Source organism: Rattus norvegicus, chromosome 16 (assembly GCF_036323735.1).
Source record: "Rattus norvegicus strain BN/NHsdMcwi chromosome 16, GRCr8, whole genome shotgun sequence".
NCBI lineage: Eukaryota > Metazoa > Chordata > Mammalia > Rodentia > Muridae > Rattus > Rattus norvegicus.
Genome location: NC_086034.1, coordinates 10,034,802 through 10,058,393, shown reverse-complemented (window position 1 = coordinate 10,058,393; position 23,592 = coordinate 10,034,802). Strand labels below are relative to the sequence as shown.

At 36.7% G+C, this 23,592-nt stretch overlaps 1 protein-coding gene across 5 annotated transcripts in view; it reads right to left on the bottom strand.

Moving 5' to 3' along the window:
* The window catches only part of Wapl (WAPL cohesin release factor), a 69,732-nt gene that overhangs the window by 23,079 nt on the left and 23,061 nt on the right, over positions 1–23,592 (bottom strand). For 3 of the 5 annotated variants that reach the window (XM_006252725.5, NM_001427279.1, XM_006252724.5), the window contains exons 5-8: positions 4,971–5,066; positions 2,797–2,949; positions 2,423–2,559; positions 1,639–1,750 (exon numbers count right to left, since the gene is read on the bottom strand). In XM_006252725.5, the coding sequence (XP_006252787.2) occupies positions 1,639–1,750; positions 2,423–2,559; positions 2,797–2,949; positions 4,971–5,066 (498 nt within the window). The remainder of the gene's footprint in view (positions 1–1,638; positions 1,751–2,422; positions 2,560–2,796; positions 2,950–4,970; positions 5,067–23,592) is intronic. The other 2 variants (XM_006252726.5, XM_063275139.1) reach the window with 1 other exon arrangement.

Here is a 23,592-nt window from a genome sequence, read left to right as displayed (position 1 = left end):
TGATTGTGACTCTGAATTGTCCAAAGTACAGACTCTCTAAACATTACTTTTTGTCTTTCTTTTTATTTTAAAATTTAGGTAGGGGTGGTATGCATGCGTGCGTGTATGTCTGTGTGTGTGTGAGTGTCTGTGTGTGTGCGTGTGCGCCTGCTCACCGGGAAGTGTGTGCACATGCCATATAGATGTAATTGCTCAAAAAGACTAGAAGCTTGGAGCTAGAGTTATAGGTGTTTGGGAGCTCCCTCACACAGGTGAAAACCAAATCAGGACCTTTATTGCTGAGTCATCTTTTCAGTCCCTTTGATTAAATGTTTATAAAGCATTTTTCTGGAAATTAGAATGTCACAGTGAAGACCTTAAGGACTCACTAAGTAAAAAAAAAAAAAAAATGTCTTAAGTCCATACCTAACTGGTCACTGAAGCAAGCAACACATTTCTTGAGCCTTTTTGTCCTCATTATTCTGTGTCTAGTACAACCTGGGCACAGAGGAAGGCTCACTCGCTTTAATTTCATTATTTTCAGTTTTAGCAGAATTGTATTAGATTAATTTTGTGGCATTCAATTTGTATTTAGAAAGTAATTTCCTTTCAGACAAGAACACCTCAATATATCATTACTGTCAGGTTTGGTAATGACTCTTTTTTTCTAACTGAAGATCACATTAAGAGTTAACTTTGAGGGTTGGGGATTTGGCTCAGTGGTAGAGCACTTGCCTAGCAAGTGCAAGGCCCTGGGTTCGATCCCCAGCTCCGAAAAAAAGAATAGAAAAAAAAAAAAAAAAAAAAAGAGTTAACTTTGGGTGGATGATCCTTATCATTTACTCTTTTCACAATGCAGCTGTTTTCCAGAACCAACAATGAAATATTTTAAAATCATGGCTATATTTCTTCTTTTTTCAAAGATTTATATATGTTTAATATATATATGAGTGACTATCTGTATGTACACCTGCATACCACCAGAGAGCATCAGACCCCATTACCAATGGTTGTGAGCCATCATGTGGTTGGCGGGAACTGAACTCAGGACCTCTGGAAGAGCAGACTGAGCCATCTCTCCAGCCCCATGGCTGTATTTTTTTTTTTTATTTTTTTATTAACTTGAGTATTTCTTATATACATTTCGAGTGTTATTCCCTTTCCCGGTTTCCGGGCAAACATCCCCCTCCCCCCCCCATGGCTGTATTTTAAAACTCTTTTCTATTCCATTACTATCAAACAATTTTCAAAAACTTCTGAATAGAGGAAATCATTTTATAGTATATTCAGTATAATATGTTAACTAACAAATGAATAGTATTTTCTTTTCTTTTTTTTTCTTTCTTCTTTTTTTTTGGGGGGGGGGGGGGGGGGGGACTCGGAACTGAACCCAGGGCCTTGGGCTTGCTAGGCAAGCACTCTACACACTACCACTGAGCTAAATCCCCAACCCCCATGAATAGTATTTTAATATAAACAAACTTTTCTTAAGAAAAGTCTTGAGAAAATAAAGCAAAAATGTATGGCTATCATCTCTACTTACCAAGCAAATAAAAAAACTTGAATTTTAACTCACTTACATGGATAAGAAGGTGTTTTCTGATATACATAGAAACTATAATTTTTTAGTTACAACCTCAGAAACTTAAGAAGACCTACCTGATGGTGCTGGGAATCATCTAGAGTTTTAAAGACCATTGCAACCATCCCATGTGCTCTCAGATGCATTCGAAAACTGGGCATGGCACATTTAGTAGCCAAGCTGATAACACTAGAAGGAAACAGACTATGTTAAGGCAGCTAAAAATTGCTAGGACATTAGCTATACTTTGAACAATTCCAAACAAGAAGGAAGTAGAAGGCTTAAAACACTGTCAACACAAAATATAAAAACCATGGGCAAACCAAATTGTTAAAACATGTACCAAGGCTTAGGGTATGAATGGGCATACTACATTTATAAAGTGAATAGTATGGTGTCTGCTGTGCATTGCTTCAATCACCAGTTCTAGTTCGTACTCATATTCATAATACTGCTATTATTTTAAGAGCAGAAGCAGTTAGTTATATTTGATTGGATATATTTCAGCTGACTATAGATAATACAATCAGGTCAAGGTATACAATCCATTGCCATATATAAAAGATGACCCACGTAACTGCTCAAATCAATATCACTTAGTGGCTGAAATTCTGAGATTAAAAAAAAGAAAGAAAGGAAAAAGAACAACCCCACTCAGCTTATTTAGAATACTATTTAATCTTTTAGCATCTGGAAACTGAAGCCTATACCATACAAAAAGGAAACATTTCAACATATCATTAATTATCAACAACAGAAAATTTTAAATGCCTAGCTTTATTACCAAATTAAGCCCATCTGGTTGAAAAACTTAATGACATAGTATGCACAACATTATGAAATGTACAATTAAGATCTTACCTAAGGCAACGTGTGTTTAGAGGCTGAGTACTCTTTAAGCCACTTAACAAGTATTCAATGTCATCAGTGAACTCTTGATTTTCACCAAACTCCACCACATCATTGAAGTGCTTCACGTGCTGAACAACAGTATATAACTGCCAAGAAAAAAATAAGCCCACCTCTCTGTAACTTTCAACTAACATATTTAAATCTAGAGGTTACTCTATTTAATAAAAGGCCTATAAAATCATTCATTAGATGATGGCAACAAAAATGTTTTTGAGTCACTAGTACTGGACAAGGAGGATACGGCACGTTTGTGGTTCAGACTGGGGCTAACTGTTACACATAGAAATCTATCCGCGTGCAGTGAGACGGTACAGGCTGCTTACTTCTTTGTCTTCTTTTCTGCATTTCAGTGCAGTAACTATTTCTTGGTAGGGCTGAGTAGGTATTGTCACAGTTTTTATCACTTTGAGTGGTGGTGCAGGAGCCTTAAAAACTCCATCATCTTTTTGATTTGGTTCCTTTGAAGACAGCCTCACCTATTAATAAAGGTATTAAATTAGTTGTTCTAAGCAAATATATTTTAAAAGGTAACATCTTGTCTATGTGACAAATGTAGATTTTAAAAAGTAAATGATTTTATTTTTAAGAGGGGAAGAGGGAGGCTGCTGAAAAGTCCTACAAGGTAATTTAAATTTCATGCACTAAGACTTAAATATTGTTTTACACACAAAAGAACCACTTGATAAATACTTCTAGCTTTTTAAAAATTTTACATTTCATAAAATTTCTTTGCTTCTAGGACTGTTAACAGAATAAAGAACCACAATTGCATGCATAAGTAGCATCAATAAGCAGTTAGACAGGGCTTCAGAAAAACTACAGCAAAGTAATCACAGAAGCATAGGAAACTAAAGCAAATATACAACAAAAATAGTAAGTTATAAAACGAACAAAGCATGTTTCAGAATCACAAATAATTACTAGCATGTATGATGGTGACATCATAATCAACTTAAGAAAAAACATTAAACTGTGTTCTATTCTTAGAGGTCTATTCTTTTTTTTTTTTTTTTTTGGTTCTTTTTTTCGGAGCTGGGGCTCGAACCCAGGGCCTTGCGCTTCCTAGGCAAGCGCTCTACCACTGAGCTAAATCCCCAACCACTAGAGGTCTATTCTTAGAGCTGAGGATGAATATTAGTCTTTGCACAAGGCCCTGGGTTCAGTCACTAGCAACACAAACACGTGACCCTCCATCCTCAAATTTTTGTTACTGTTCTAAGAACTCATTCCTTTGGTAGCTCAAGGTGTCCAAGGCTTCATCTCCTAGTTACCTGGATTATGGGTAGCATACATAGGAGAATATGTTACAAAAGGTTTGGTTTGGAAAGTATTAATTGAATGTAATTTTAGCTCTATGAAAAGCAAATTAAGGGATGAAAGTCACTTTAAGATATACAAACATAGATACCCGGGTGGAGGTGAAGAACACCTTTAACCCGAGCACTTAGAAGGCTCTTTAAGTTCAAGATCAGCCTGATCTACAGAATGAGTTCCAGGGCAGCCAAAGATAAACAAAGAAACCCTGTCTCAAAAAAAAAAAAAAACAACAACAACAACAAAACTAACCAAACAAAAAAGAGATATACAATGGTAAATATTCAGGCAAAACACTCTTATACATAATAAAATAAAGAAAATAATTCTTAAAAAGGCAGAGGCCCCAAACTTTAAAAACAACAACAACAACCACACAGTATAGTGTATGGTCTACAATAAAGCTTTGGGAGAAAGAGTGAGGTCTTACTATGCAGTCTTTGTTGGTGACAAGGTGGTGATTCCTAACTCAGTCTTCCAAGTACTAGGACTACAGGTATGAGCCATCATGCCTAAATTTATTATAAATTCTCACGATCAATAGGCTAGAAGTGGGCAAAGGGTCTGTCATGCAAGCATGAGGATCTGAAGATTGGATCCTTAGTATCTATGCTCTTAAAAAACAAAGCCAGCACCCCAGCAGTTTGTGGTGGAGAATGGTGGATCCTTGGAACTCACCAGTCTAGCTAAGATGGCCAAACTTGATGAGACCTTTTCTCAAAAAATTAGACACAGAAGGCCAATGAGATTACTTAGCAGGTAAGAATGCTTGCCAAGCGAGCCTGACAAGCTGCGTTTGATTGTCAGAACTCACATGCTAGAAGAAATTACTCATAAACCTTATCCTCTACTGAGTATATATACACACCTGTACCCTCACCCATAACAATACATACTAATATCACATAAACACAAAAATCAATACTAACAATTCATATAAGGAGTACTTTTTCTTAAACCCTAAATATTATAAATTCTATGAAAAGTGAGTCATGATTAAAAGCTTTGGTTTTTGTTGTTTAGTTTCTGAGATAAGGTCTCAGTATGAAACCTAGATTGGCCTTGAGCTCCTACAAAGTTTTAATTTGTAAAGCTTTTAATTATAACTTTATAAGAACAAAAATTAAGATAGTAACTATCTAGATGAATTTCTAATTTATTTTAAAAGAAAAACTTTACTCACTGTGACACTCTGAGGTTTTACTATTGGTGGTCCAGGCAGTTCCTCTGAGTCTGGATGGTTCCAATGCCTGGCATTATATACAGCTTTTGTAGGTGACTAGTAAAATGAGAGAGAAAAGTCAACTGCTTCCATCTCACTTTGTATCCCTTACAAAAAGGTCTCATTTATATAGAGTAACTGAAATGCATAAACATACATCTTTGGACCAAAAACAGGGCTATTACCATACCTATGCCAGACATAATCACTTTAGTATTTAGCAAAGAATTGATAATTGCTCTTCTGTGCAACCCAGAAGAAAAAAAAGCACTTGAAATTGTTAACACACACACACACACACACACACACACACACACACACAGACACAGACACACACACACAGATTATATACAGCAGTTGTTTAAGAGGAACATAAAAACAAAGAGCTAGTTTATGTTTCATGTGCTCTATACACATTACCCAGAAAACCTAATAAGGTCACTGCATGAATCTATACATTAGACATAATGATGAATCATCACTTAATGCAAATCTATGTCCTAAAAGTAATGGTAACAGAAGCTTTTTTTGTCTAAAAGGTCATTGAGTACAAGTTCTAGCAGTACCATCCTAATAGCTGGAGTTAAGTTTCAGGACTTAACCTACATAAAAAGCTGTATCTAGAAAATATGCATCCGGAGTTCTAATATTTCTATAGATCTGCTGAGAAGCTTATATAATAAGCTAACCTAGAGTAAGTGGCACAGCAGTAACAAGAACAAGAGGCCCCTCACCTCCACATATGCCCCCTCATATGTGCCTACATTTTCACACACATATTCACATACAAAAGATAAGTAAATGAGTATTCCTTCTAAAGTAAATGTTTAAAAGTCTAGTATACTGGATGTGGTGGTACACACCCTTAATCCCAGTAAGAGTTTGTGGCCAGCCCAGTCTACTAAGCAAGTTCCCTACAGTCAGGGCTACACAGGAAAACCGTCTTGAAAAACCAAAACCAAGAAACAGATATAGATAGATAGATAGATAGATAGATAGATAGATAGATAGATAGATAGATAGATAGACAGACAGACAGACAGACAGGGAGGAGGAGGAGGAGGAGGAAAGTCTAAGATTTAATATATTTAATTCAACATATTCATTACCAAAGCTTTATTGCTTATTTATACTTGGTCATTCTTGCTTCATAATTTTCAACAACAGGACTCAGACAGTTATAACAGGCAGAAAGAAGTCCCTTTCATACTCATGGAAGTGGAATTTTATAAAAGTAGACGTGAATTACCCTCACAAGATACAATAATCTAAAGAAGTTCAGTGTACTAACATTTGTGAATTCCATGCCAAAATTACAAAAGCATTCATATTGAATGTTCATAGATTATAAACTGTCTTGATTTTTTTAACACAGGCTATTATACTAGTAAATCAATTTACTTAAAATTATGAAAAAAGTCTCTCAGCTTTAGCATTCTGAATTTCAGAACCAGAATAGTAAAACCTATAAATTCAAATGCATAGAACTACATTTGTATAAAAAAATGAAACTTTTATTTTCAAAAGGAAACTGATTTCAAATAAAAAAAATGACAAGACAGAAGAGCAATACTATTTTTTATTCTTCAAAGATGTATCGATACTAAATTTTGTCCTTCTAACCTTCTAGTTTTTGATCTAATGATTGTTTATGACTGCAATCTTCCTTTTTTTTTTTATATACTACCGGGTATTTGCACAAAAACCTACTTCAAGAATAGGCAAATATTCCTGTTCCCATTACTCCTATACACCAGATTTACATTAATTAATGACTTTTCTGGGTCACAGGAGCACACAATAGATTTAATGTAAATTCTAAAACCTAGCTCTCTATCCATGTTTATCTCAGAAAAACACTGAACATATTTTATCCCTGTTCATTATTAAATCTTTTATTCGAGCAACCTCTAATCCCTCAAGTACACCCAGAACCCAGTCCATGATTATATGCTTCTGGTATAAATCTATGTCCTGGGTTGAAGTGTGGCTGGTAGTACACCTGCCTACCATGCACAAGGTCCAGGTGCCAACCCTAGTACTGTAATAAAGTCACAGACAGAGAAAGGTATTTCAAAGAGCAAAAATTCTACTGATTTTTATCTTTTATGTTTTTAAATTTTTTTATGACTTGCTGTTTTGCCCTCTTACAGATATGTGCACCACATGTTACTGATAGTTGGGAGTTGCCATGTAGGTCCTGAGAATTGAACACGGGCCCTCAGAAGAACAGTCAGTGTCAACGGCTAAGCCAACTTCCCTAGTCCCCTATTCTATTTCTTTTTTCTTTTTTTTTTTTTTCTTTTTTTTCGGAGCTGGGGACCGAACCCAGGGCCTTGGGTTCGCTAGGCAAGCGCTCTAACACTGAGCTAAATCCCCAACCCCTCTATTTCTTTTAAGAACACATTAACACTAGGTAAAAATCACTGGATTAAGAAAAAGGCTAATTCTCCATAGAACAAAACAACAGGGAAATACAAGATTCTTAACTAAAACACTGTAAGATGAGGCAAAATACTAACTACTATCTTAAGTACTAAATTTTACTAATAGCTATTTCAATGCTGGGCTACACAGTATGAGTCCATCACCTTTAGGTAAAAAAGGGAATCTATCATACAGGGACTCAGACCAACAAAGGGAGTGCTGGCACTGAAATGTTAAGAGTCAGGAGGAAGGACTCTTTTTTTTAAGTTGGCATGCCTATAATCTTAACACTCAGAGTTAAGATTAAGAGCACTTGCAGTAAGGTCAGTCTGACTTACACAGAGTTCAAGGTAAGCCTGGGCTAAAAGAACCTTTTCTCTAAAAACAAAGCAAAGAACATTTCTTATTCTGTGTGATGGCTAATGCCATCAACTCAATACGAACAATCTAGAATCACCTAAGAAACAAGCCACCAGACATAGCAGTGAGAGACTATCTAATTTCAAGTGAAAAGACCCACCTAGAATATGAGTAGCACAATTCCAAGGACTGGGGTGTAGGACTGCATAAAAAGGAAAAAGTGAGCTAAGCACTACCATGCATCCATCTCTGCTCCTGAAAAGGGATGCAGCCCAGTGAGCTGCCTCAACTCCTATTGCTAGGACTTGCCCACCAGGATGGATTGTACCTTCAAAGTATGAACCAAATAAACCCAACATTTCATAATTTGTTTCTTGTTGGGTATTTTGTCACAATGAGAAAAGTAACTAATATACTATCTTTAGCATGTAACTTGATGAGCCTATACTTGCAAAGTTTTTGATGCTTACCATTTTAATGCTAATGTAATGTAAAGAAAATAGAGATCTGATCAGAACTTTCCCTTGACTTTAATGTTTGCCTACATGTATGTCTGTATGGTGTGGATGCCAAGTGCCCATGGAGGACAGAAAAGGGTGCTAGCTGACCTGGAACTGGAGGTATGAATAGTTGTGAGCCACCGTACCATGAAACCACTGATTCATCATCTCTCTTGCCAGTTGCAGGGCTTAGTACAGGTTAAGAGAACTACTAGAGATACATGCACTTAAATAAATAACATATGAGTGTTAGATAGGGAGGGAGGAAGGGAAGGAGGGAGGGAAGTAGAGAGGGAGAGAACATTGAACTAACCCTGAGCTCATAACATAATACTAAAAATGGTACAAGAATTCTACTTGCTCCAATATGAATTGTTATGTAAACACCAGAGGATCAGATAGGCCACATTCTAATCTTACATAGCACAAGTGATTTTGTAGAGTAACTAAAAATGATTTTAAAAAGAACAACTGCAGAGCAATCAACTTTTCATGAAGAAGAAAGATCATGAACAGCACGTAGTATTATGTCACTCATATTGGACTTCCAGGGTTATATCGTCCATCTTCTTTTAGTTTTAAAAGCAGATATATAGCACACTAATCACTGTTCATATCTTTACTCTTTGTCAGACAATTTCTGCCTTCTGACTACTCTCTGATCTAAAGAATACTTAGAACAAGGAGAGGCAGCTCTAGTGAATATGCTGACATTCTCAGAACAGCCACCTTACAACATCCTATGTTCATTATTATTTACTTCTCCAGGAATATTATGTGACAAACAAGAATTTTACATGCAGTAATAATTTATTACAGTTAAAAAAATAAGCCCATGATCAACCTATGTGCGTCAATTATAAATGAGTGACAGTGTCAATGAAAACATAAATACAAGGTTCTTTTATAAGGACACTCTTGAGAGTGTGATCTGGCAAACTGTTTCATTAAATTACAATTATAAATGATAAGAAAGTAGAGTTTTGATGGCTCAGAAGTTAAGAAAACTGGCTGCTCTTCTAGAGAACCTGGGTTCAATTCTCAGTACCCACATAGCAGCTCACAACTGTAATTCCAGTTTCAGGGGACTCGACACAGATACATATTCATGCAAAACACCAATGCACTTAAAAACCTTTTTTTCCTTAAGTAAGTTCCTTCCAGAATAGCAAAGATTAAGAGTGTCTGCTATTTCCCACTGGGTAGGCCTCTAACAGTGTGTATGTTGGGGGACAGAGGGAAGGAGTCCTACCATTTTTCTAGTATGATTTGGTTTTTTAACAAGACCAATTCAAGACTACAGTACTGACAGAAACAGTGAGCTGGTATATCTCACCCAGTCTTACCTACAAGGATTCTGTAACAAAGTAATGTGATTCCGTCTGAATGATGCTCAAATGGCTGCAATACATAATGACTGTGTCTAGGTGTCTTAGACCATTAGAAAAAAGAAAAAAGGAAGAAAAAAAAAGCCAGCAAGTTAGAGATGTCTACATAAACAAAAACTAGGGAGTCAAAGAAAAATATCCTACCTACTTCTGGCCTCAAGAGGAGCAAGACATGTACATAGTACACAAATATATATGTAAACAAAACACTTATACACATAAAGTATAGATTTTTAAAAAATTATTTTAAAGGAAGTAATTTACAGAATATAAACAATCAGCATGTGAGAGAATGAGACTAAAGTAAAAACACAACCTAAGTCATATGCTTACATAATTACTATTCTTTTCCCCCCCCCCAGAGCTGGGGACCGAACCCAGGGCCTTGCGCTTGCTAGACAAGCGCTCTACCACTGAGCTAAATCCCCAACCCCCATAATTACTATTTTTAAGAACTATATGCGCCAATAGTAAGTAGATTTTTCAAGATATTATTACTAAGCAATAAGCAAAGTTCAAAAATATGTAAGCCAGGCACGGTGGCACCCACTTTTTACTTCCAGCACTCTGAGGCCGAGGCAGGCAGCTCTCTAGGAGTATGGAATACATAGCAAGCGTCAGAGCAACCAAGGTTACTTTGGTAAGACCCTGTCTCAAAAACAAAACAAAAACCCCATATAATAAAGATGGCGTGGTAGCACTCAGGAGATTGAGGCAGGAGAATTTTAGGGTACACAGTAGTTTTAGGTCAGCCTAGGGTACAGTGATTGAGAGACCCTTTCTTAAAAAATTCAAGGGGTTGGGGATTTGGCTCAGTGGCAGAGCACTTGCCTAGGAAGCGCAAGGCCCTGGGTTCGGTCCCCAGCTCCGGAAAAAAAAAAAGAACCAAAAAAAAAAAAAAATTCAAACAGTCAGGCAGTAGTAGCTAACACCTTTAATCCCAGCACTTGGAAGGCAGAGGCAGAAAAGGCTCTACAAGTCTTAGGCTAGCCGGTCTACAGGAAAGGCAAAAATTACACAACAAAACCCTCTCTCAAAAAAACAAAAAAGTGGACTGGAGAGATGGCTCAGTGGTTAAGAGCACTGACTGCTCTTCCAGAGGTCCTGAGTTCAATTCCCAGCAACCACATGGTGGCTCACAACCATCTGTAAAGAGATCCGATGCCCCCTTCTGGTGTAGCTGAAGACAGCTACAGTGTACTTATATATAATAAATGAATAAATCTTTAAAAAAAAAAAGTAAAGTTTACATTTTTATAAGAAAGTTAGTAGGGGGAGAGGTAGAAGAGGGAGGTGAAACCAGGAAGGGGAATAACATTTGAAATGTAAATAAAATAACCAATAAAAATTAAAAGAAAGGGGTTGGGGATTTAGCTCAGTGGTAGAGCGCTTGCCTAGCAAACGCAAGGCCCTGGGTTCGGTCCCCAGCTCCGAAAAAAAGAAAAAGAAAAAAAAATTAAAAGAAAGTAAGAAAGCATTTTTTTTTTTATAAAAAGGAAAACAAAAGAAAGATAAAGCTGGTTCCTCGTAAGAGGTGGGAAATTGGGTGGAACAGGTCTCAAATGAAGTGACGTTTAACTAAATTTACTTTAAATTTTACTTTAGGAAAAATGTTAATGGTGTTCATACCATTCTCTAAGAATGGAAACAGAGGAGAAAAAGTAAAATTTAAAGCAAAGCAGAACCAAGTAACCTACTTATATTTCAAATAAATCAAGGACAGACCAACTAATCAAAAGGCAGGCAGACAGAACTAGTCCCAAGTACCCTGAGAACAGTCTGACTTTACACCACTGGTCCGAGTGCTGACAAGGCATGTGTGTGCCTGTAAACAAATGCTGACTAGCGAGTATGTGTGCCGGGATGTGCCTGTGGTGCATGTCTAGAGGCCACACATCAAGGCCAGATTTCTCCTCTACCCTCCGTCTTACAGGAAGACGGGGTCCTCCCTGAACCTGGAGCTCGCCAACTGACTAGATTGGCTGACCACTCAATTCCTGAGATGTACCAACTCCTAACTTCACAGTGATAGAGCACTACTTTTTAGAAATATTACAGGTTTGAGTAAATGTGATGCTAATGCTCACCGTCAATAAAAGGGATGAAAAAAATTGTGGGGATGAGTTGGTGCTGAAGATATCTCTATGAACTCAAGACATGTGCATGCATTTTAATCTACATGAATATGTATTTTATATGTATGTGACCATATACATGCACGTTCCCTATCTCTGTTAAAAGGGCCGAAATTAATGAAAGCATACCTAGTGCGTAACACCTGGTCCCTAGGGCCATCTCCAACCAATCCCAGGATGGACCTTAGCAGACAGTGTGAGATGAACCTATTACTCAGAAAGTGAACAGTTTCTCAAGAATGACAGTCGTGTTATGAAGACCAAACAGCCAGTGCTTGCATGCCTGCTACCCGAGACAAGAAGGCATCCACGCAACTGGAGTTCCAGGTGGCTGGGGCTTCCATGTGGACACTGAAAATCAAATCCAGGTCCTCTCAAAGAGGAGCCAGGGCTCTTAATTGCTGAACCATCACTCCAGGTCCTATTTTTAATTTTAAAAGCACATGAACTGGGGCTAGAGATAAACTTCAGCAGTTAGAGCACTGACTGCTCTTTCAGAGGACTTGTATTCCATTCCTAGCACACACATGATAGCTCACAGCTATCTCTAACTCCAGTTCCAGACGATCTACCTCTGTGGGCACCAGACATGCATGAAATCCCTTTATATGCATGCAAGCAAAGAACACACACACTTCAAAAACAGAAGAACACCTGAACTAATAAAAACTAAAAGTAGTAATACTTTAGTAGTATTTAAACAATAAAGGAAAGGGTAATATAGGAAAATATTTTAACTTTCCTAAGTATTTTTACCTCATTATTTACAAAGGTCAACAATTTAGAATGCCTAGTTTAGTATTCAAATATTACTTCTATAAGAGAAAGATAATGCTAAAACTATTTTAAATTAAATTAAATTGACTTTCTTCCACAGCCAGAGTCAACTAGAACCCATCTGACAACCCTTAATAAAACTACTCTGGACCATCAATCCACCAAATATAAATAGACGGTCATAACTTTTAACTGTTATACTCCTCAAGCATTCCTCATCATCATTATCAGTTCCAGTCTTCCTTTTATTCAGGCTTCACACGCATTAACATCTGGTGTTTTAGAAATCACTACCACCTACACGTCTGAATCCAAAACTTGGAAGTAAGTCCTCAAACACAAAATAGAAAAATAGGTAAATCTTCAAATAGATAAGCAACACTCACTACATACATTGGACAAAAAAACAAGCTGTTTTGGGAAACTGAATTCTAACTGCTAAAAAAGCGCTGTGTGGAAGAACATTTGTTCTTGGGTGAGATGTGGGAGTGCTTGTCCTTTAAAGTCTCTTCAGTTATGAGATTCTGTTTTTAAATTAACAACCTATAATAATTAATTTCAGAAAACAAAAATTTATAAAGCTATATAACTTTAAAAGTGCAGGCTCATACAATTGCAATTTTATAATAAAAATTATTGTGTACTCTTGACTTTAAAGTAAATTTTAAAGCAACTGCCTAAAAGCTTACTATCAAGTGTCATATTGAATAACAGACGGAAAATAAAAAAAATTAAGTCCAAAATGTTCCTTAGAAAGTCAGACAAAGAATAGGGACAGATGGGCCCAGTTTTAAACCACAGAGAAACACTGAAAAGTAGTAGTAGAAATATTCAAAAACTGAAACCACAACTGATCTTACATTATTTTCTTCAAAGACCCAGAAGCAGTCTTAATTGCAAAACAAGGTAATCAACACTTCGAGAAAACGCAACCTTCCAAGCACTGAAGGTAATTTTTGCTGATTTTTATAAAAACACTGCCTTAGCAACAGACTATGTAAAGTGAGCAGAGCAAGCAGTTCTCTCTAAATCATCACATGGATGACAGCTGCAAAAAAGGGGAAGGAGAGAAATGGCAGACAGAAATGGGTGAACATTTCACCAGAATTTACACCAAAATTTCCAAATGATCAATCCTTAAAATTTAACCAAGGTTACTTAAATTCAGTCCAATTCCTAAAATTCCTTTATTTTCCTAACTAGCAAATGACTGCTTTATTAAGTCTCTGGGTCTTTTATTAAGTCTTTGGGGTCTTTTTAAAACGTGTATACTAACTGTCTTGCATCCATTTATTTATATGAACCACATGCATGCCTGGAGTCTGCAGAGGTCAAAGAGGATGTCAGATCCCTAGAATTAATGAACTAAGAACCCATGTGAACGCTAGGAATCAAACCTGGGTTCTCTAGAAGAACAATAATGCTTTTAACCACTCAGCCAGTTCTCAAGTCCAACAAATGACTTTTTAAAGCCATTATTTAAACTATTTTTAAACAGTTTTCTTTCATGCTGCTCCTGTAGCATAACCTCCCAGCCAGCCCTCAATTCTACTATAAACAACTCCTGCTTATATTCCTGGTAAAGTTAAAAACTGTATTGACGGGCGGGAGAGATGGCTCAGCAGTTAAGAGCACTGACTGTTCTTCCAGAGGTCCTGAGTTCAATTCCCAGCAACCACATGGTGGCTCACAACCATCTGATGCCTTCTTCTGGTGTGTCTGAAGACAGCTACAGTGTACTTATATATAATAAATAAATCTTAAAAAAAAACCGTACTGACATATTTAATAAATTAACGTGGGGCTGGAGAAGCTGGTCAGCAGTGGAAAGCACATCAAGAGGACCTAGTCTGATTCCCACATGGTGGTTCAGAGCCATCTGTAATCCAATTCCAGGGACAAAGTCTTCTGACCTCTTTAGGCAATTAGGCATACAAGTGGGTATATTACATACAGGCAGGTAAAACACTCATATACATAAATATTTTAAAATGTTAAAGAAAGTTAATATAAGGAAGTAGAGAAAAGGAAGGTCTTGGCTAGGCTGGTTGTATCACTAAAGAAGATGACCTACGTGATCAAGAAACTTACTGACAAATATTACTAGGACTAACTAAACGGTTGAACATATTGAAGACAATGACAGCCAGATTTCTCAGTGTAGTTACAGAGAAATAAAATACTAAAGCATGAAGGGCAGAATAAACATGGTGTTGGACCAGAAGGGAAAGTACCAGTGTGAACTCTAGGTTGTATAAAATCAGTGTAAAATCACAGCAGAATGGGGCAGAGATACATAGGATAGTAAGTAGAGAGGGAATGCCTGGCATGACCCTAGAGGACCCTTAGGAAGGCCCTACATACAAGGCATTATTTAAGTCCTTAGTCTGTAACAATAAACAATAGCAATAAAGTATATGTTTACTTTTTATGTTTCACAGTTCTCTGTACTTAAACAGTCTTGAAACAATGTAACAAACTGTAACTCCTGTAATGTTCACATCAACCAAAATGAATCAGGGGAAGCATTAGAAAAATGTAAGTTGAGGCCACTCTACAACTGCTGAGAACATTTCCTACATCCATTCATACCCACTTCTACCCTAGGGTATCTGGAAGATAATCTACATAGAAATTCCTTGGAGAATTTGGTTTTCTGTGAATCCTAACTACTCATATGAAAGTAGGGGGCATTTAAGTCTCTTCAGGGAATAAAAGATGACAAACTACTGTTACAAGAACGCTTTATTCACATTATGTATTTAAAGTGTGTGCAATCCCATATATAGCTTTTTAAGTTTAAACAAATCAGCAGTAATTTCCTTAATTTTCCTGATACTATGATATCGTGTCCATCCACACAGCAGCAAACAGGTCTGTTGCCAACTTGTTTTCCATGACCTGATTTACTTTAGGCCATATAAATTATTTCAAAATCTGGTCAAGTCCATGTACACTATTACCGCTGTGAACTCTGAATAGCAAAGCAAAACCTCTCAAGATTAAATTTAAAACTAAATTTAAAAACTGAACACAGGGATGTAGATATAGCTTAGTGGTAGAGTGCTTGCCTAGGATGTATGAGGCCTTGGGTTAGATCACTAATACTGAAAAAACAAAACACTACCAAAATATTAAATACAAATAAGCACACGATGAGCTTGACTAATTGAAATATTAAAGTAAAATAAGCAAAAAATCATAAAATTAACAAGGAACTGTTTTGAGACAGGGTTTCACTTACATAGACCTGACTGACCCAACACACTCTTTTTGCAGACTAACTGGCCTTGAGCTCACAGAGAACCACATTCCCCTGCAGGAATTAAAGACCTGTGCCACCATCCTTGGCTTTAAAAATTTTCAGAGAGGGTCTGTGTTATATACCCCAGTCTAGCTTCAAACTAACACCAACTCTCCTGTACATCAGCCTGAGTGCTTGTTATTATACATGTGTCACTTTGCCCACTTTCTGACCAGTCACCCTTAGTAACATACAATTGAAGAGCCAAAAGAACTGCAAACATAGCTTAAACCTCACTCACTATTTGTTGATCCCAGTAACAATCACTAGTCCATTACAATGTGGTTTTTATGGGGGCACAGGCTACAGCAGTAAGCAAAATACAAAAATGTCACATCAGGGCTTACAAAATGGCTTAGCAGGTAAAAGCACTTGCCATGCACACCTGATAATCTGAGTTCAATTCCTGGATCATAGAATGGGAGATCTGAGAACTCCAGAATTTTGCCATCTGACATTCATTCATACAGGTACAATATGTGAATGGCCTCTCCTCCAACACATTAATATATTCTTTTAATATAATAATATATTAATAGCATATTCTGATATGCTAAATTTAAAGTAAAGCTATCAATATAAAACTATGGCTTCTTTTTAACATGTCTCCTAGCTGTCTAATGACAGGGTCTTTCAGCAATAAATATAGTTAATACTCAGATATCCTATGTATTTATCCTCCTCAAAAAGAACCAAGAGTCCTAAAATAAATGAATTCTTTAATTGAAAAAAAAAAAAGTACATGATGAATCTCAGTCATCATGAAAAGGAGTTCAGGGCTGAAGAGATGGTTAAGAGCACTGACTGCTCTTCCAGAGGTCCTGAGTTCAAATTCCAGCAACCACATGGTGGCTCACAACCATCTGTAAAGATGGGCACATGATGCCCTCTTCTGGTGTGTCTGAAGACAATGACAGTGTACTCACATATATGAAATAAATAAATCTTAAAAAAAAAAAAAAGAAAAGGAGTTCAAAGATGTTGGGGGTTACGTAAAAGAGAAATGAGAGCTAGAAATTGTTCCCACTAGCCCAATCTAAAACTATGGCACACAAAGAAAAGTCAAAACCTATCATACTACATTTAATAATTTTAAAGTTTATTATATATATTTAAGAAATATAAGTGTTTTAAAAAAAGAAATATAAGTGTTTTGATAAGCATGAAGAATGATCAGTATAAGTTAACAAATTATATATCTATCCCTTCCATAATTAATTTTTGCAGTGTGGTAAGAGGGCCTAAAGCCTACTTTTTAAGCAAAATTTCAATACACAATATTGTATTTCTGTTGAATATGTTAACAGAACAATATATGACTCTAGATTTACTAATTCTTCAGTATTCCTTTTACTAATACCTAGCCATTTCCTTTGCCTCTGTGCAAAGAATACAGCCAGGTATAGTGGCATTATTCTATCTCAACATTGTCTTTTAGATTTACCATAAAAGTGATCATGCTTGGCTTATTTTACTACGCATAATGCTAATAATTGTCTATCAGTGATGGGGAGAGAGACTATATTATTCCATTTACTAAATGTAAAAGAAAGTTAAATTTTCAACAGTCTGCAGCGGTCAGTATAATACATTATGGCAATAAGGTTTGTAAATACTTTAAGTCACTAAGGAATGGAACATTTAGAAACGATTAGAAGGTATGGCCTTGGAGTAGATGTGGCCTTAGAAAAGGTATTATCACTGAGACTGTGCTTTGAAGGTGTGTGTGTGTGTGTGTGTGTGTGTGTGTGTGTGTGTGTGTGTGTGTCTGTGTGTGTGTGTGTCTGTGTGTGTGTGTGTGAGAAAGAGAGAGAGAGACAGAGAGATGGAGAGACTGACTCTGACTCTCTCTTAGCTTTCATGCAGCTTGCAGATCCCATGAGTTCTCAGCTACTACTCCAGTACCACTCCTGCCTCCTGCAGCCACTCTCCCGGCCGCAATGATAATGAACTAACCCCTGAAACTAAGCAAGCCCCCAATTCAATGCTTTCTTCTATAAGTTTCATGGCCTCTCTTCACATCAATAAACACTAAGACAAGGTTCAATACTAGAAGCAAACAATAATGAGTGAGAAGATACAAAGCAGAATAGGGTATTTGGATGGCCTCTGAATACCTTACTTAAATTATAAAAGGGATAAATGTCATTGTTTTTAACAAAGCTTGCAATCCCAACCTCTGTTAGTTATTGAAGCAATATTAAAGGCCAAGAATACATACACAAGGCCCTAGATTCAAATCTCCCATAGTGTAGGAGATATAAATAAAAATATAGAAAAACCACCAGGCAGTGATAGCTCGTGCCTTTAATCCCAGCACTCAGGAGGCAGAAATCAGTTGGATCTCCGAGTTTCAGGCCAGCCTGATCTACAAAATAGGTTCCTGGACAGCCAAGGCTACAAAAAGAAAACTGTCTCAAACAAACAAACAAACAAGTAAAAATAATGGAATATTCAAAAATACAGCTTCAAGTGTAAGGAAATATAAACAATTATCAACAATGAAGCTCTGGAAGAAAAAAATTTCTTAAATCTAATACAGAAGATAGATTTACGAATTTATAGCTTCCTAAGCCAAAAGTGGAGAGCAAGTTAAATAATTATCAAGGAAATAATTAGATACCTTCTACATGTGGAACAGTCCTAAAGACAAGTATCACGGCTTCCTAATAAAAATAAGTGAAAGGGAATTCTTTGTAAATAAGAATCTATTTAAATAAGGTCTATATAAAAACAAAACAGGAGGAGGAAGATGGAGAAAGAAGACGACCCAGATTCATGTGGCTTTAAATAGCCACAGGTAGCTATGAATATCTTAGAAGTGATGGATAATTACAGGACAATTTGTCTTATTTAGGTGAGCAGTTTATATCAATATCAATTGGCTCTGAGTTTATTGTATGGATGTGTTGTGGGGTAAGAATTTACTGACATAAATCTGATTAATAACTTAAAAGAAAAACATTCCAAACTGCTATACGAGAGACTTAGTTAAAAGAGGTGGGGAGGGAACTAAGAGCTTTCTGAGGACTTCTGATAAAAACAGTATGATCAGGCTTTACGAATTATGTTTTTTTTTTTAGTTCTTTTTTTCAGAGCTGGGGACCGAACCCAGGGCCCTGTGCTTCCTAGGTAAGCACTCTACCACTGAGCTAAATCCCCAGCCCCACGAATTATGTTTTAAAAAGCATTTATTTTCTTATAGGTTTTAGTCTTATCACTAGACAGGAGATTCTTTTTTCTTAAGAAATGCTTAGGCCAGGGGTTGGGGATTTAGCTCAGTGGTAGAGCACTTGCCTAGCAAGCGCAAGGCCCTGGGTTCGGTCCCCAACTCTGGAAAAAAAAGAAAAAAAAGAAAAAAAAGGAAAAAAAGGAAAAAAAAAAAAAAAAGAAATGCTTAGGCCAGGAGTGGTGGCACACTCTTTTAATCCCAGGACTGAGAGGTAGAGAGGATCTCTGAATTCTAGGTTGGCCTGATTTCTGGAGACCCCAGGACAGGCAGAGCTACAAAGAAACGCTATCTTGCAAAAACAGAAGGAAGGGGCTGGAGAGATGGCTCAGCGGTTAAGAGCACCTGACTGCTCTTCCAGAGGTCCTGAGTTCAATTCCCAGCAACCACATGGTGGCTCACAACCATCTGTAAAGAGATCCGATGCCCTCTTCTGGTGTATCTGAAGACAGCTACAGTGTACTTATATATAATAAATGAATAAATAAATCTTTAAAAAAAAAAACAGAAGGAAAAAAAGAAATGCTTGTGCTAATAATGAAATTAATTTCAAATACTACAGTATATACATGATATGTACTGTATAATAGACATGTTATACAGATAGAAAGTACACAGTGTATATACCACGATAGCAAAATGCTAGCCAAAAATAAATTCATACTGAGAGAGAAGGGGTTTCACATTTCTTTTTTGGATCTGAAGTTTCTGACAATAAAAATTTTGGAGAACAAAATAAAGCAGAATACTATCAATCATCAAGTGTCAGAGTATAGGAGATGGAACTAGAGACAGAGCAGACTCTTCCAGGAGACTACAAATCAAAACTATTTTCATAATTGCAGGATTGTTATTTGCCTTTCTCAGTGTGTTGAAATTCCTATGGATGGTGCTGAAGCCATTTTGATGGTGTCTTGGCAAGAATCTGTTAAACCTACAAAATTATACCTCTTCTCATCACTCCCACAAACCATAAAGGTCAGCTTCAATAAGTCTGAGAACTATCAACTTTACTAAATCTCAATTTTTCGTATGACAAATGTACATAAAATACCTGTGCATACAACCCTTTGAGCTGTATATATCTAGCTATGTTTGTCAGAAAACTCATTTTTTTACTTCAAAGACTAATAAATATCCTTATTAAAACTTGGGTAACTGGCAAAAATATTTCTGTAAAGGAATAAGGTGAGACTGTTAGCTAACCCCTTTAAGGCATTTGATGCCGATGAGAAAAAAATATCAACTCTAGCAAAAACTAAAATTCTGGAGACCTTGATCTATTATTATTGTTGGTTTGATGATAGTAACATGGATTTTATTTTATTTTTTTTTTGTTACTAATGGCTTGGTTTTATTTTTTTTCCATTTTTATTAAATTGGGTATTTCTTATTCACATTTCAAATATTCCCTTTCCTGGTTTCCAGTCCATCGGCCCCCTAAACCCTCTGCCTCTCCTTCTATATGGTGTTCTCCTCCCCATTCACCCCCAACAATCCTGTACACTGGGGGTCCAGCCTTGGCAGGACCAAGGGCTTTGCCTTCCACTGCTGCCCCTACAAGGCTATTCACCGCTACCTATGAATTTGGAACCCAGGGTCTGTCCATGTATAGTCTTTGGGTAGTGGTTTAGTCCCTGGAAGCTCTGGTTGGTTGGTATTGTTGTTCTAATGGGGTCCCAAGCCCCTTCAGCTCTTTCAGTCCTTTCTCTAATTCCTCCAACAGAAGTCCCATTCTCAATTCAGTGATTTGCTGCTGGTATTCGCCTCTGTGTTTGACATACTCTGGCTGTGTCTCTCAGGAGAGATCTATATCCGGTTCCTGTCAGTCTGCACTTATTTTTTTTTTTCCTTTTTTCTTTTTTTCGGAGCTGGAGACCGAACCCAGGGCCTTGCGCTTGCTAGGCAAGCGCTCTACCGCTGAGCTAATTCCCCAACCCAGTCTGCACTTCTTAGCTTCATCCATCTTATCTAGTTTTGGTGGCTATATATGTATGGGCCACATGTGGGGCAGGCTCTGAATGGGCATTCCTTCAGTCTCTGTTCTAAACTTTGCCTCCTTATCTCCTCCTATGAGTATTTTTGTTCCCCTTTTAAAGAAGGAGAGAGGCATCCACATTTTGGTCATCCATGTTGAGTTTCATGTGTTCTGTGCATCTTGGGTAATTCGAGCATTTGGGCTAATAGCCACTTATCAACGAGTGCACACCATTAACATGAATTTTTTGATTGATTATAACAAAATGTTTTGCCTTAGAAAGTTTGTATAACTCAAGGTGGCCAGTATTTTCCAAACAGCCAATACATATGGTTTTAAAGCATGCATGGATGAAATGTATATTCAAAATGTAAGGAGAAGCATGTTTACATTAGATTTTCTTCAAATATTTCAACCAATATAACACGGTAAAATATACTGAAGGCAAGACATGAGAATACAACTGTTCTCCAGCAAGACATAGATAGTCCTGGCTGGCCTTAAACTCAAGATTTACCTACCTCTGCATCCCCAGTGCTGGGATTATATGCATGAGCCACCACACCAAGCCTTCAAGTGTTTTTTTTTTTGTTTTTTTTTTTAGAGCCTGCCTTTCCAGAGATTTACAAAAATAAAGGTACTTATTTTTATTCTTTCTTCTATACTTTTGGCTTGAAAATAATTTTTATAAAAATTATGTCACACCACTTTATTATTTTAGGAGAACCATAAATAAATACAAATGGGGTATGTTTTTCATTTCTAATCTACTCAATGTTTTTGGTAGTTTTTCTTTACTGTGTTTATTTAAAACAGGATCTTGTTATGTGGCCCAAAATTGTACAGCTGTAATTTGTACTGTTCCTGTATCAGCTCCCTAATCATAGATGCATGCCACCATACTTGGCTCTATCTAACCTAATACATACAGACAGAACTCTTCTTTGGGGTCCTTAATACATGTTAAGAATGTAAAGTAACCAACCTTAAACACACACACACACACACACACACACACACACACACACACACACTTACTTAAAAAAATGTGATTGAGACCCTCCTACCCGTTGATAAATATTGCTCTTAAAACTAACATATATCATAAACCATTTTATAAAAACTAAAAGTGCATCTAAACAGTTATAAGTATATCTTTGAAAATACCCAATGATCTTTAACAGAAATAAAAGGAAAAAAGACAAAATATATTTAACATTCTAGCTACATAAAATTAATTCACTTAGCAAGAACAAAGTTTTTAGTGGCAAGTTCAAGAATAAAACACAACAGGCTTTCTAAATGTAATAAACATGCTCAGTACCATCAAACAGGCCATATTAAATTACATGCTGCAATGCCAAAAAATGAAGGTGGGCCACAATCACCATGTTATAGCACACATCACTCAAACTAGGCAATGGTGGCACTTATTTTTAGTCCTAGCACTGTGGGGGCAAGATCTCTGCAAGTTCCAGGACAGCCAGGACTGTTACACAGAGAACCCAAACCCTATCTACAAAAAAACAAACAAAAATTACTCAAATAGACCAAAAACCTAAATAAAACTATAAAACTTTTGAGCAAAAACAATTTTCAAAACCTATATTGAATTTGGTAATGAATTCTTGACTGTGACATCAAAACCAGGGACAACAAAAGTGAAAAAAATAAAAATTTTAAATTTGGCAAAGAGGGAGGTATAACATCAAGAGAACAAAATATTTGCAAATTATGTATAGTAAGGAATTCCTTTTTAACTAAATTTTACATCATGCAAAACATTGCCAATTAACAAAAAAAAAAAAAATCAAACACAGAAAAACTTGCCCCAAATATTATACAACTCATTGAACGTCTCTTTTATACAGAATAGAAACTCAGTCCCTTCTCGTCCCCTAACATTTAGCATTTTCTTTCTTATATGTTATATTATGTGCCCACATTTGTTTACACACACACACACACACACACACACACACACACACACACACACACCCTAAATATCCATTCATCTTTTGATGGACAACTATACCTATGCTGATTCCAAATTCTTTGCTACAGTAAATGAAGCGGCAATGAATATGGGGGTACACACATCCCCACAGCAGGTATGGAGTTCTCTGGGTATACACCCAGGAGTGAGAGAGCAGGCTCATATGGCACTTTAAGTTTTTTGAAAAATCTTCTGAATTCCTACAACTAAACATAAAAAAATAACCCTTAATTTTAAAAAAGGGCAAAAAGACTCAAATTGGCCGGGGCTGGAGAGATGGCTCAGCAGTTAAGAGCACTCAACTACTCTTCCAGAGGTCCTGAGTTCAATTCCCAGCAACCACATGGTGGCTCACAACTATCTGTAAAGAGATCCGATATCCTCTTCTGGTGGGTCTGAAGACAGCTACAGTGTACTTATATATAATAAATGAATAAATCTTAAAAAAAAAAAAGACTCAATTGGCCATTTCTCAAAATACAAATAGGG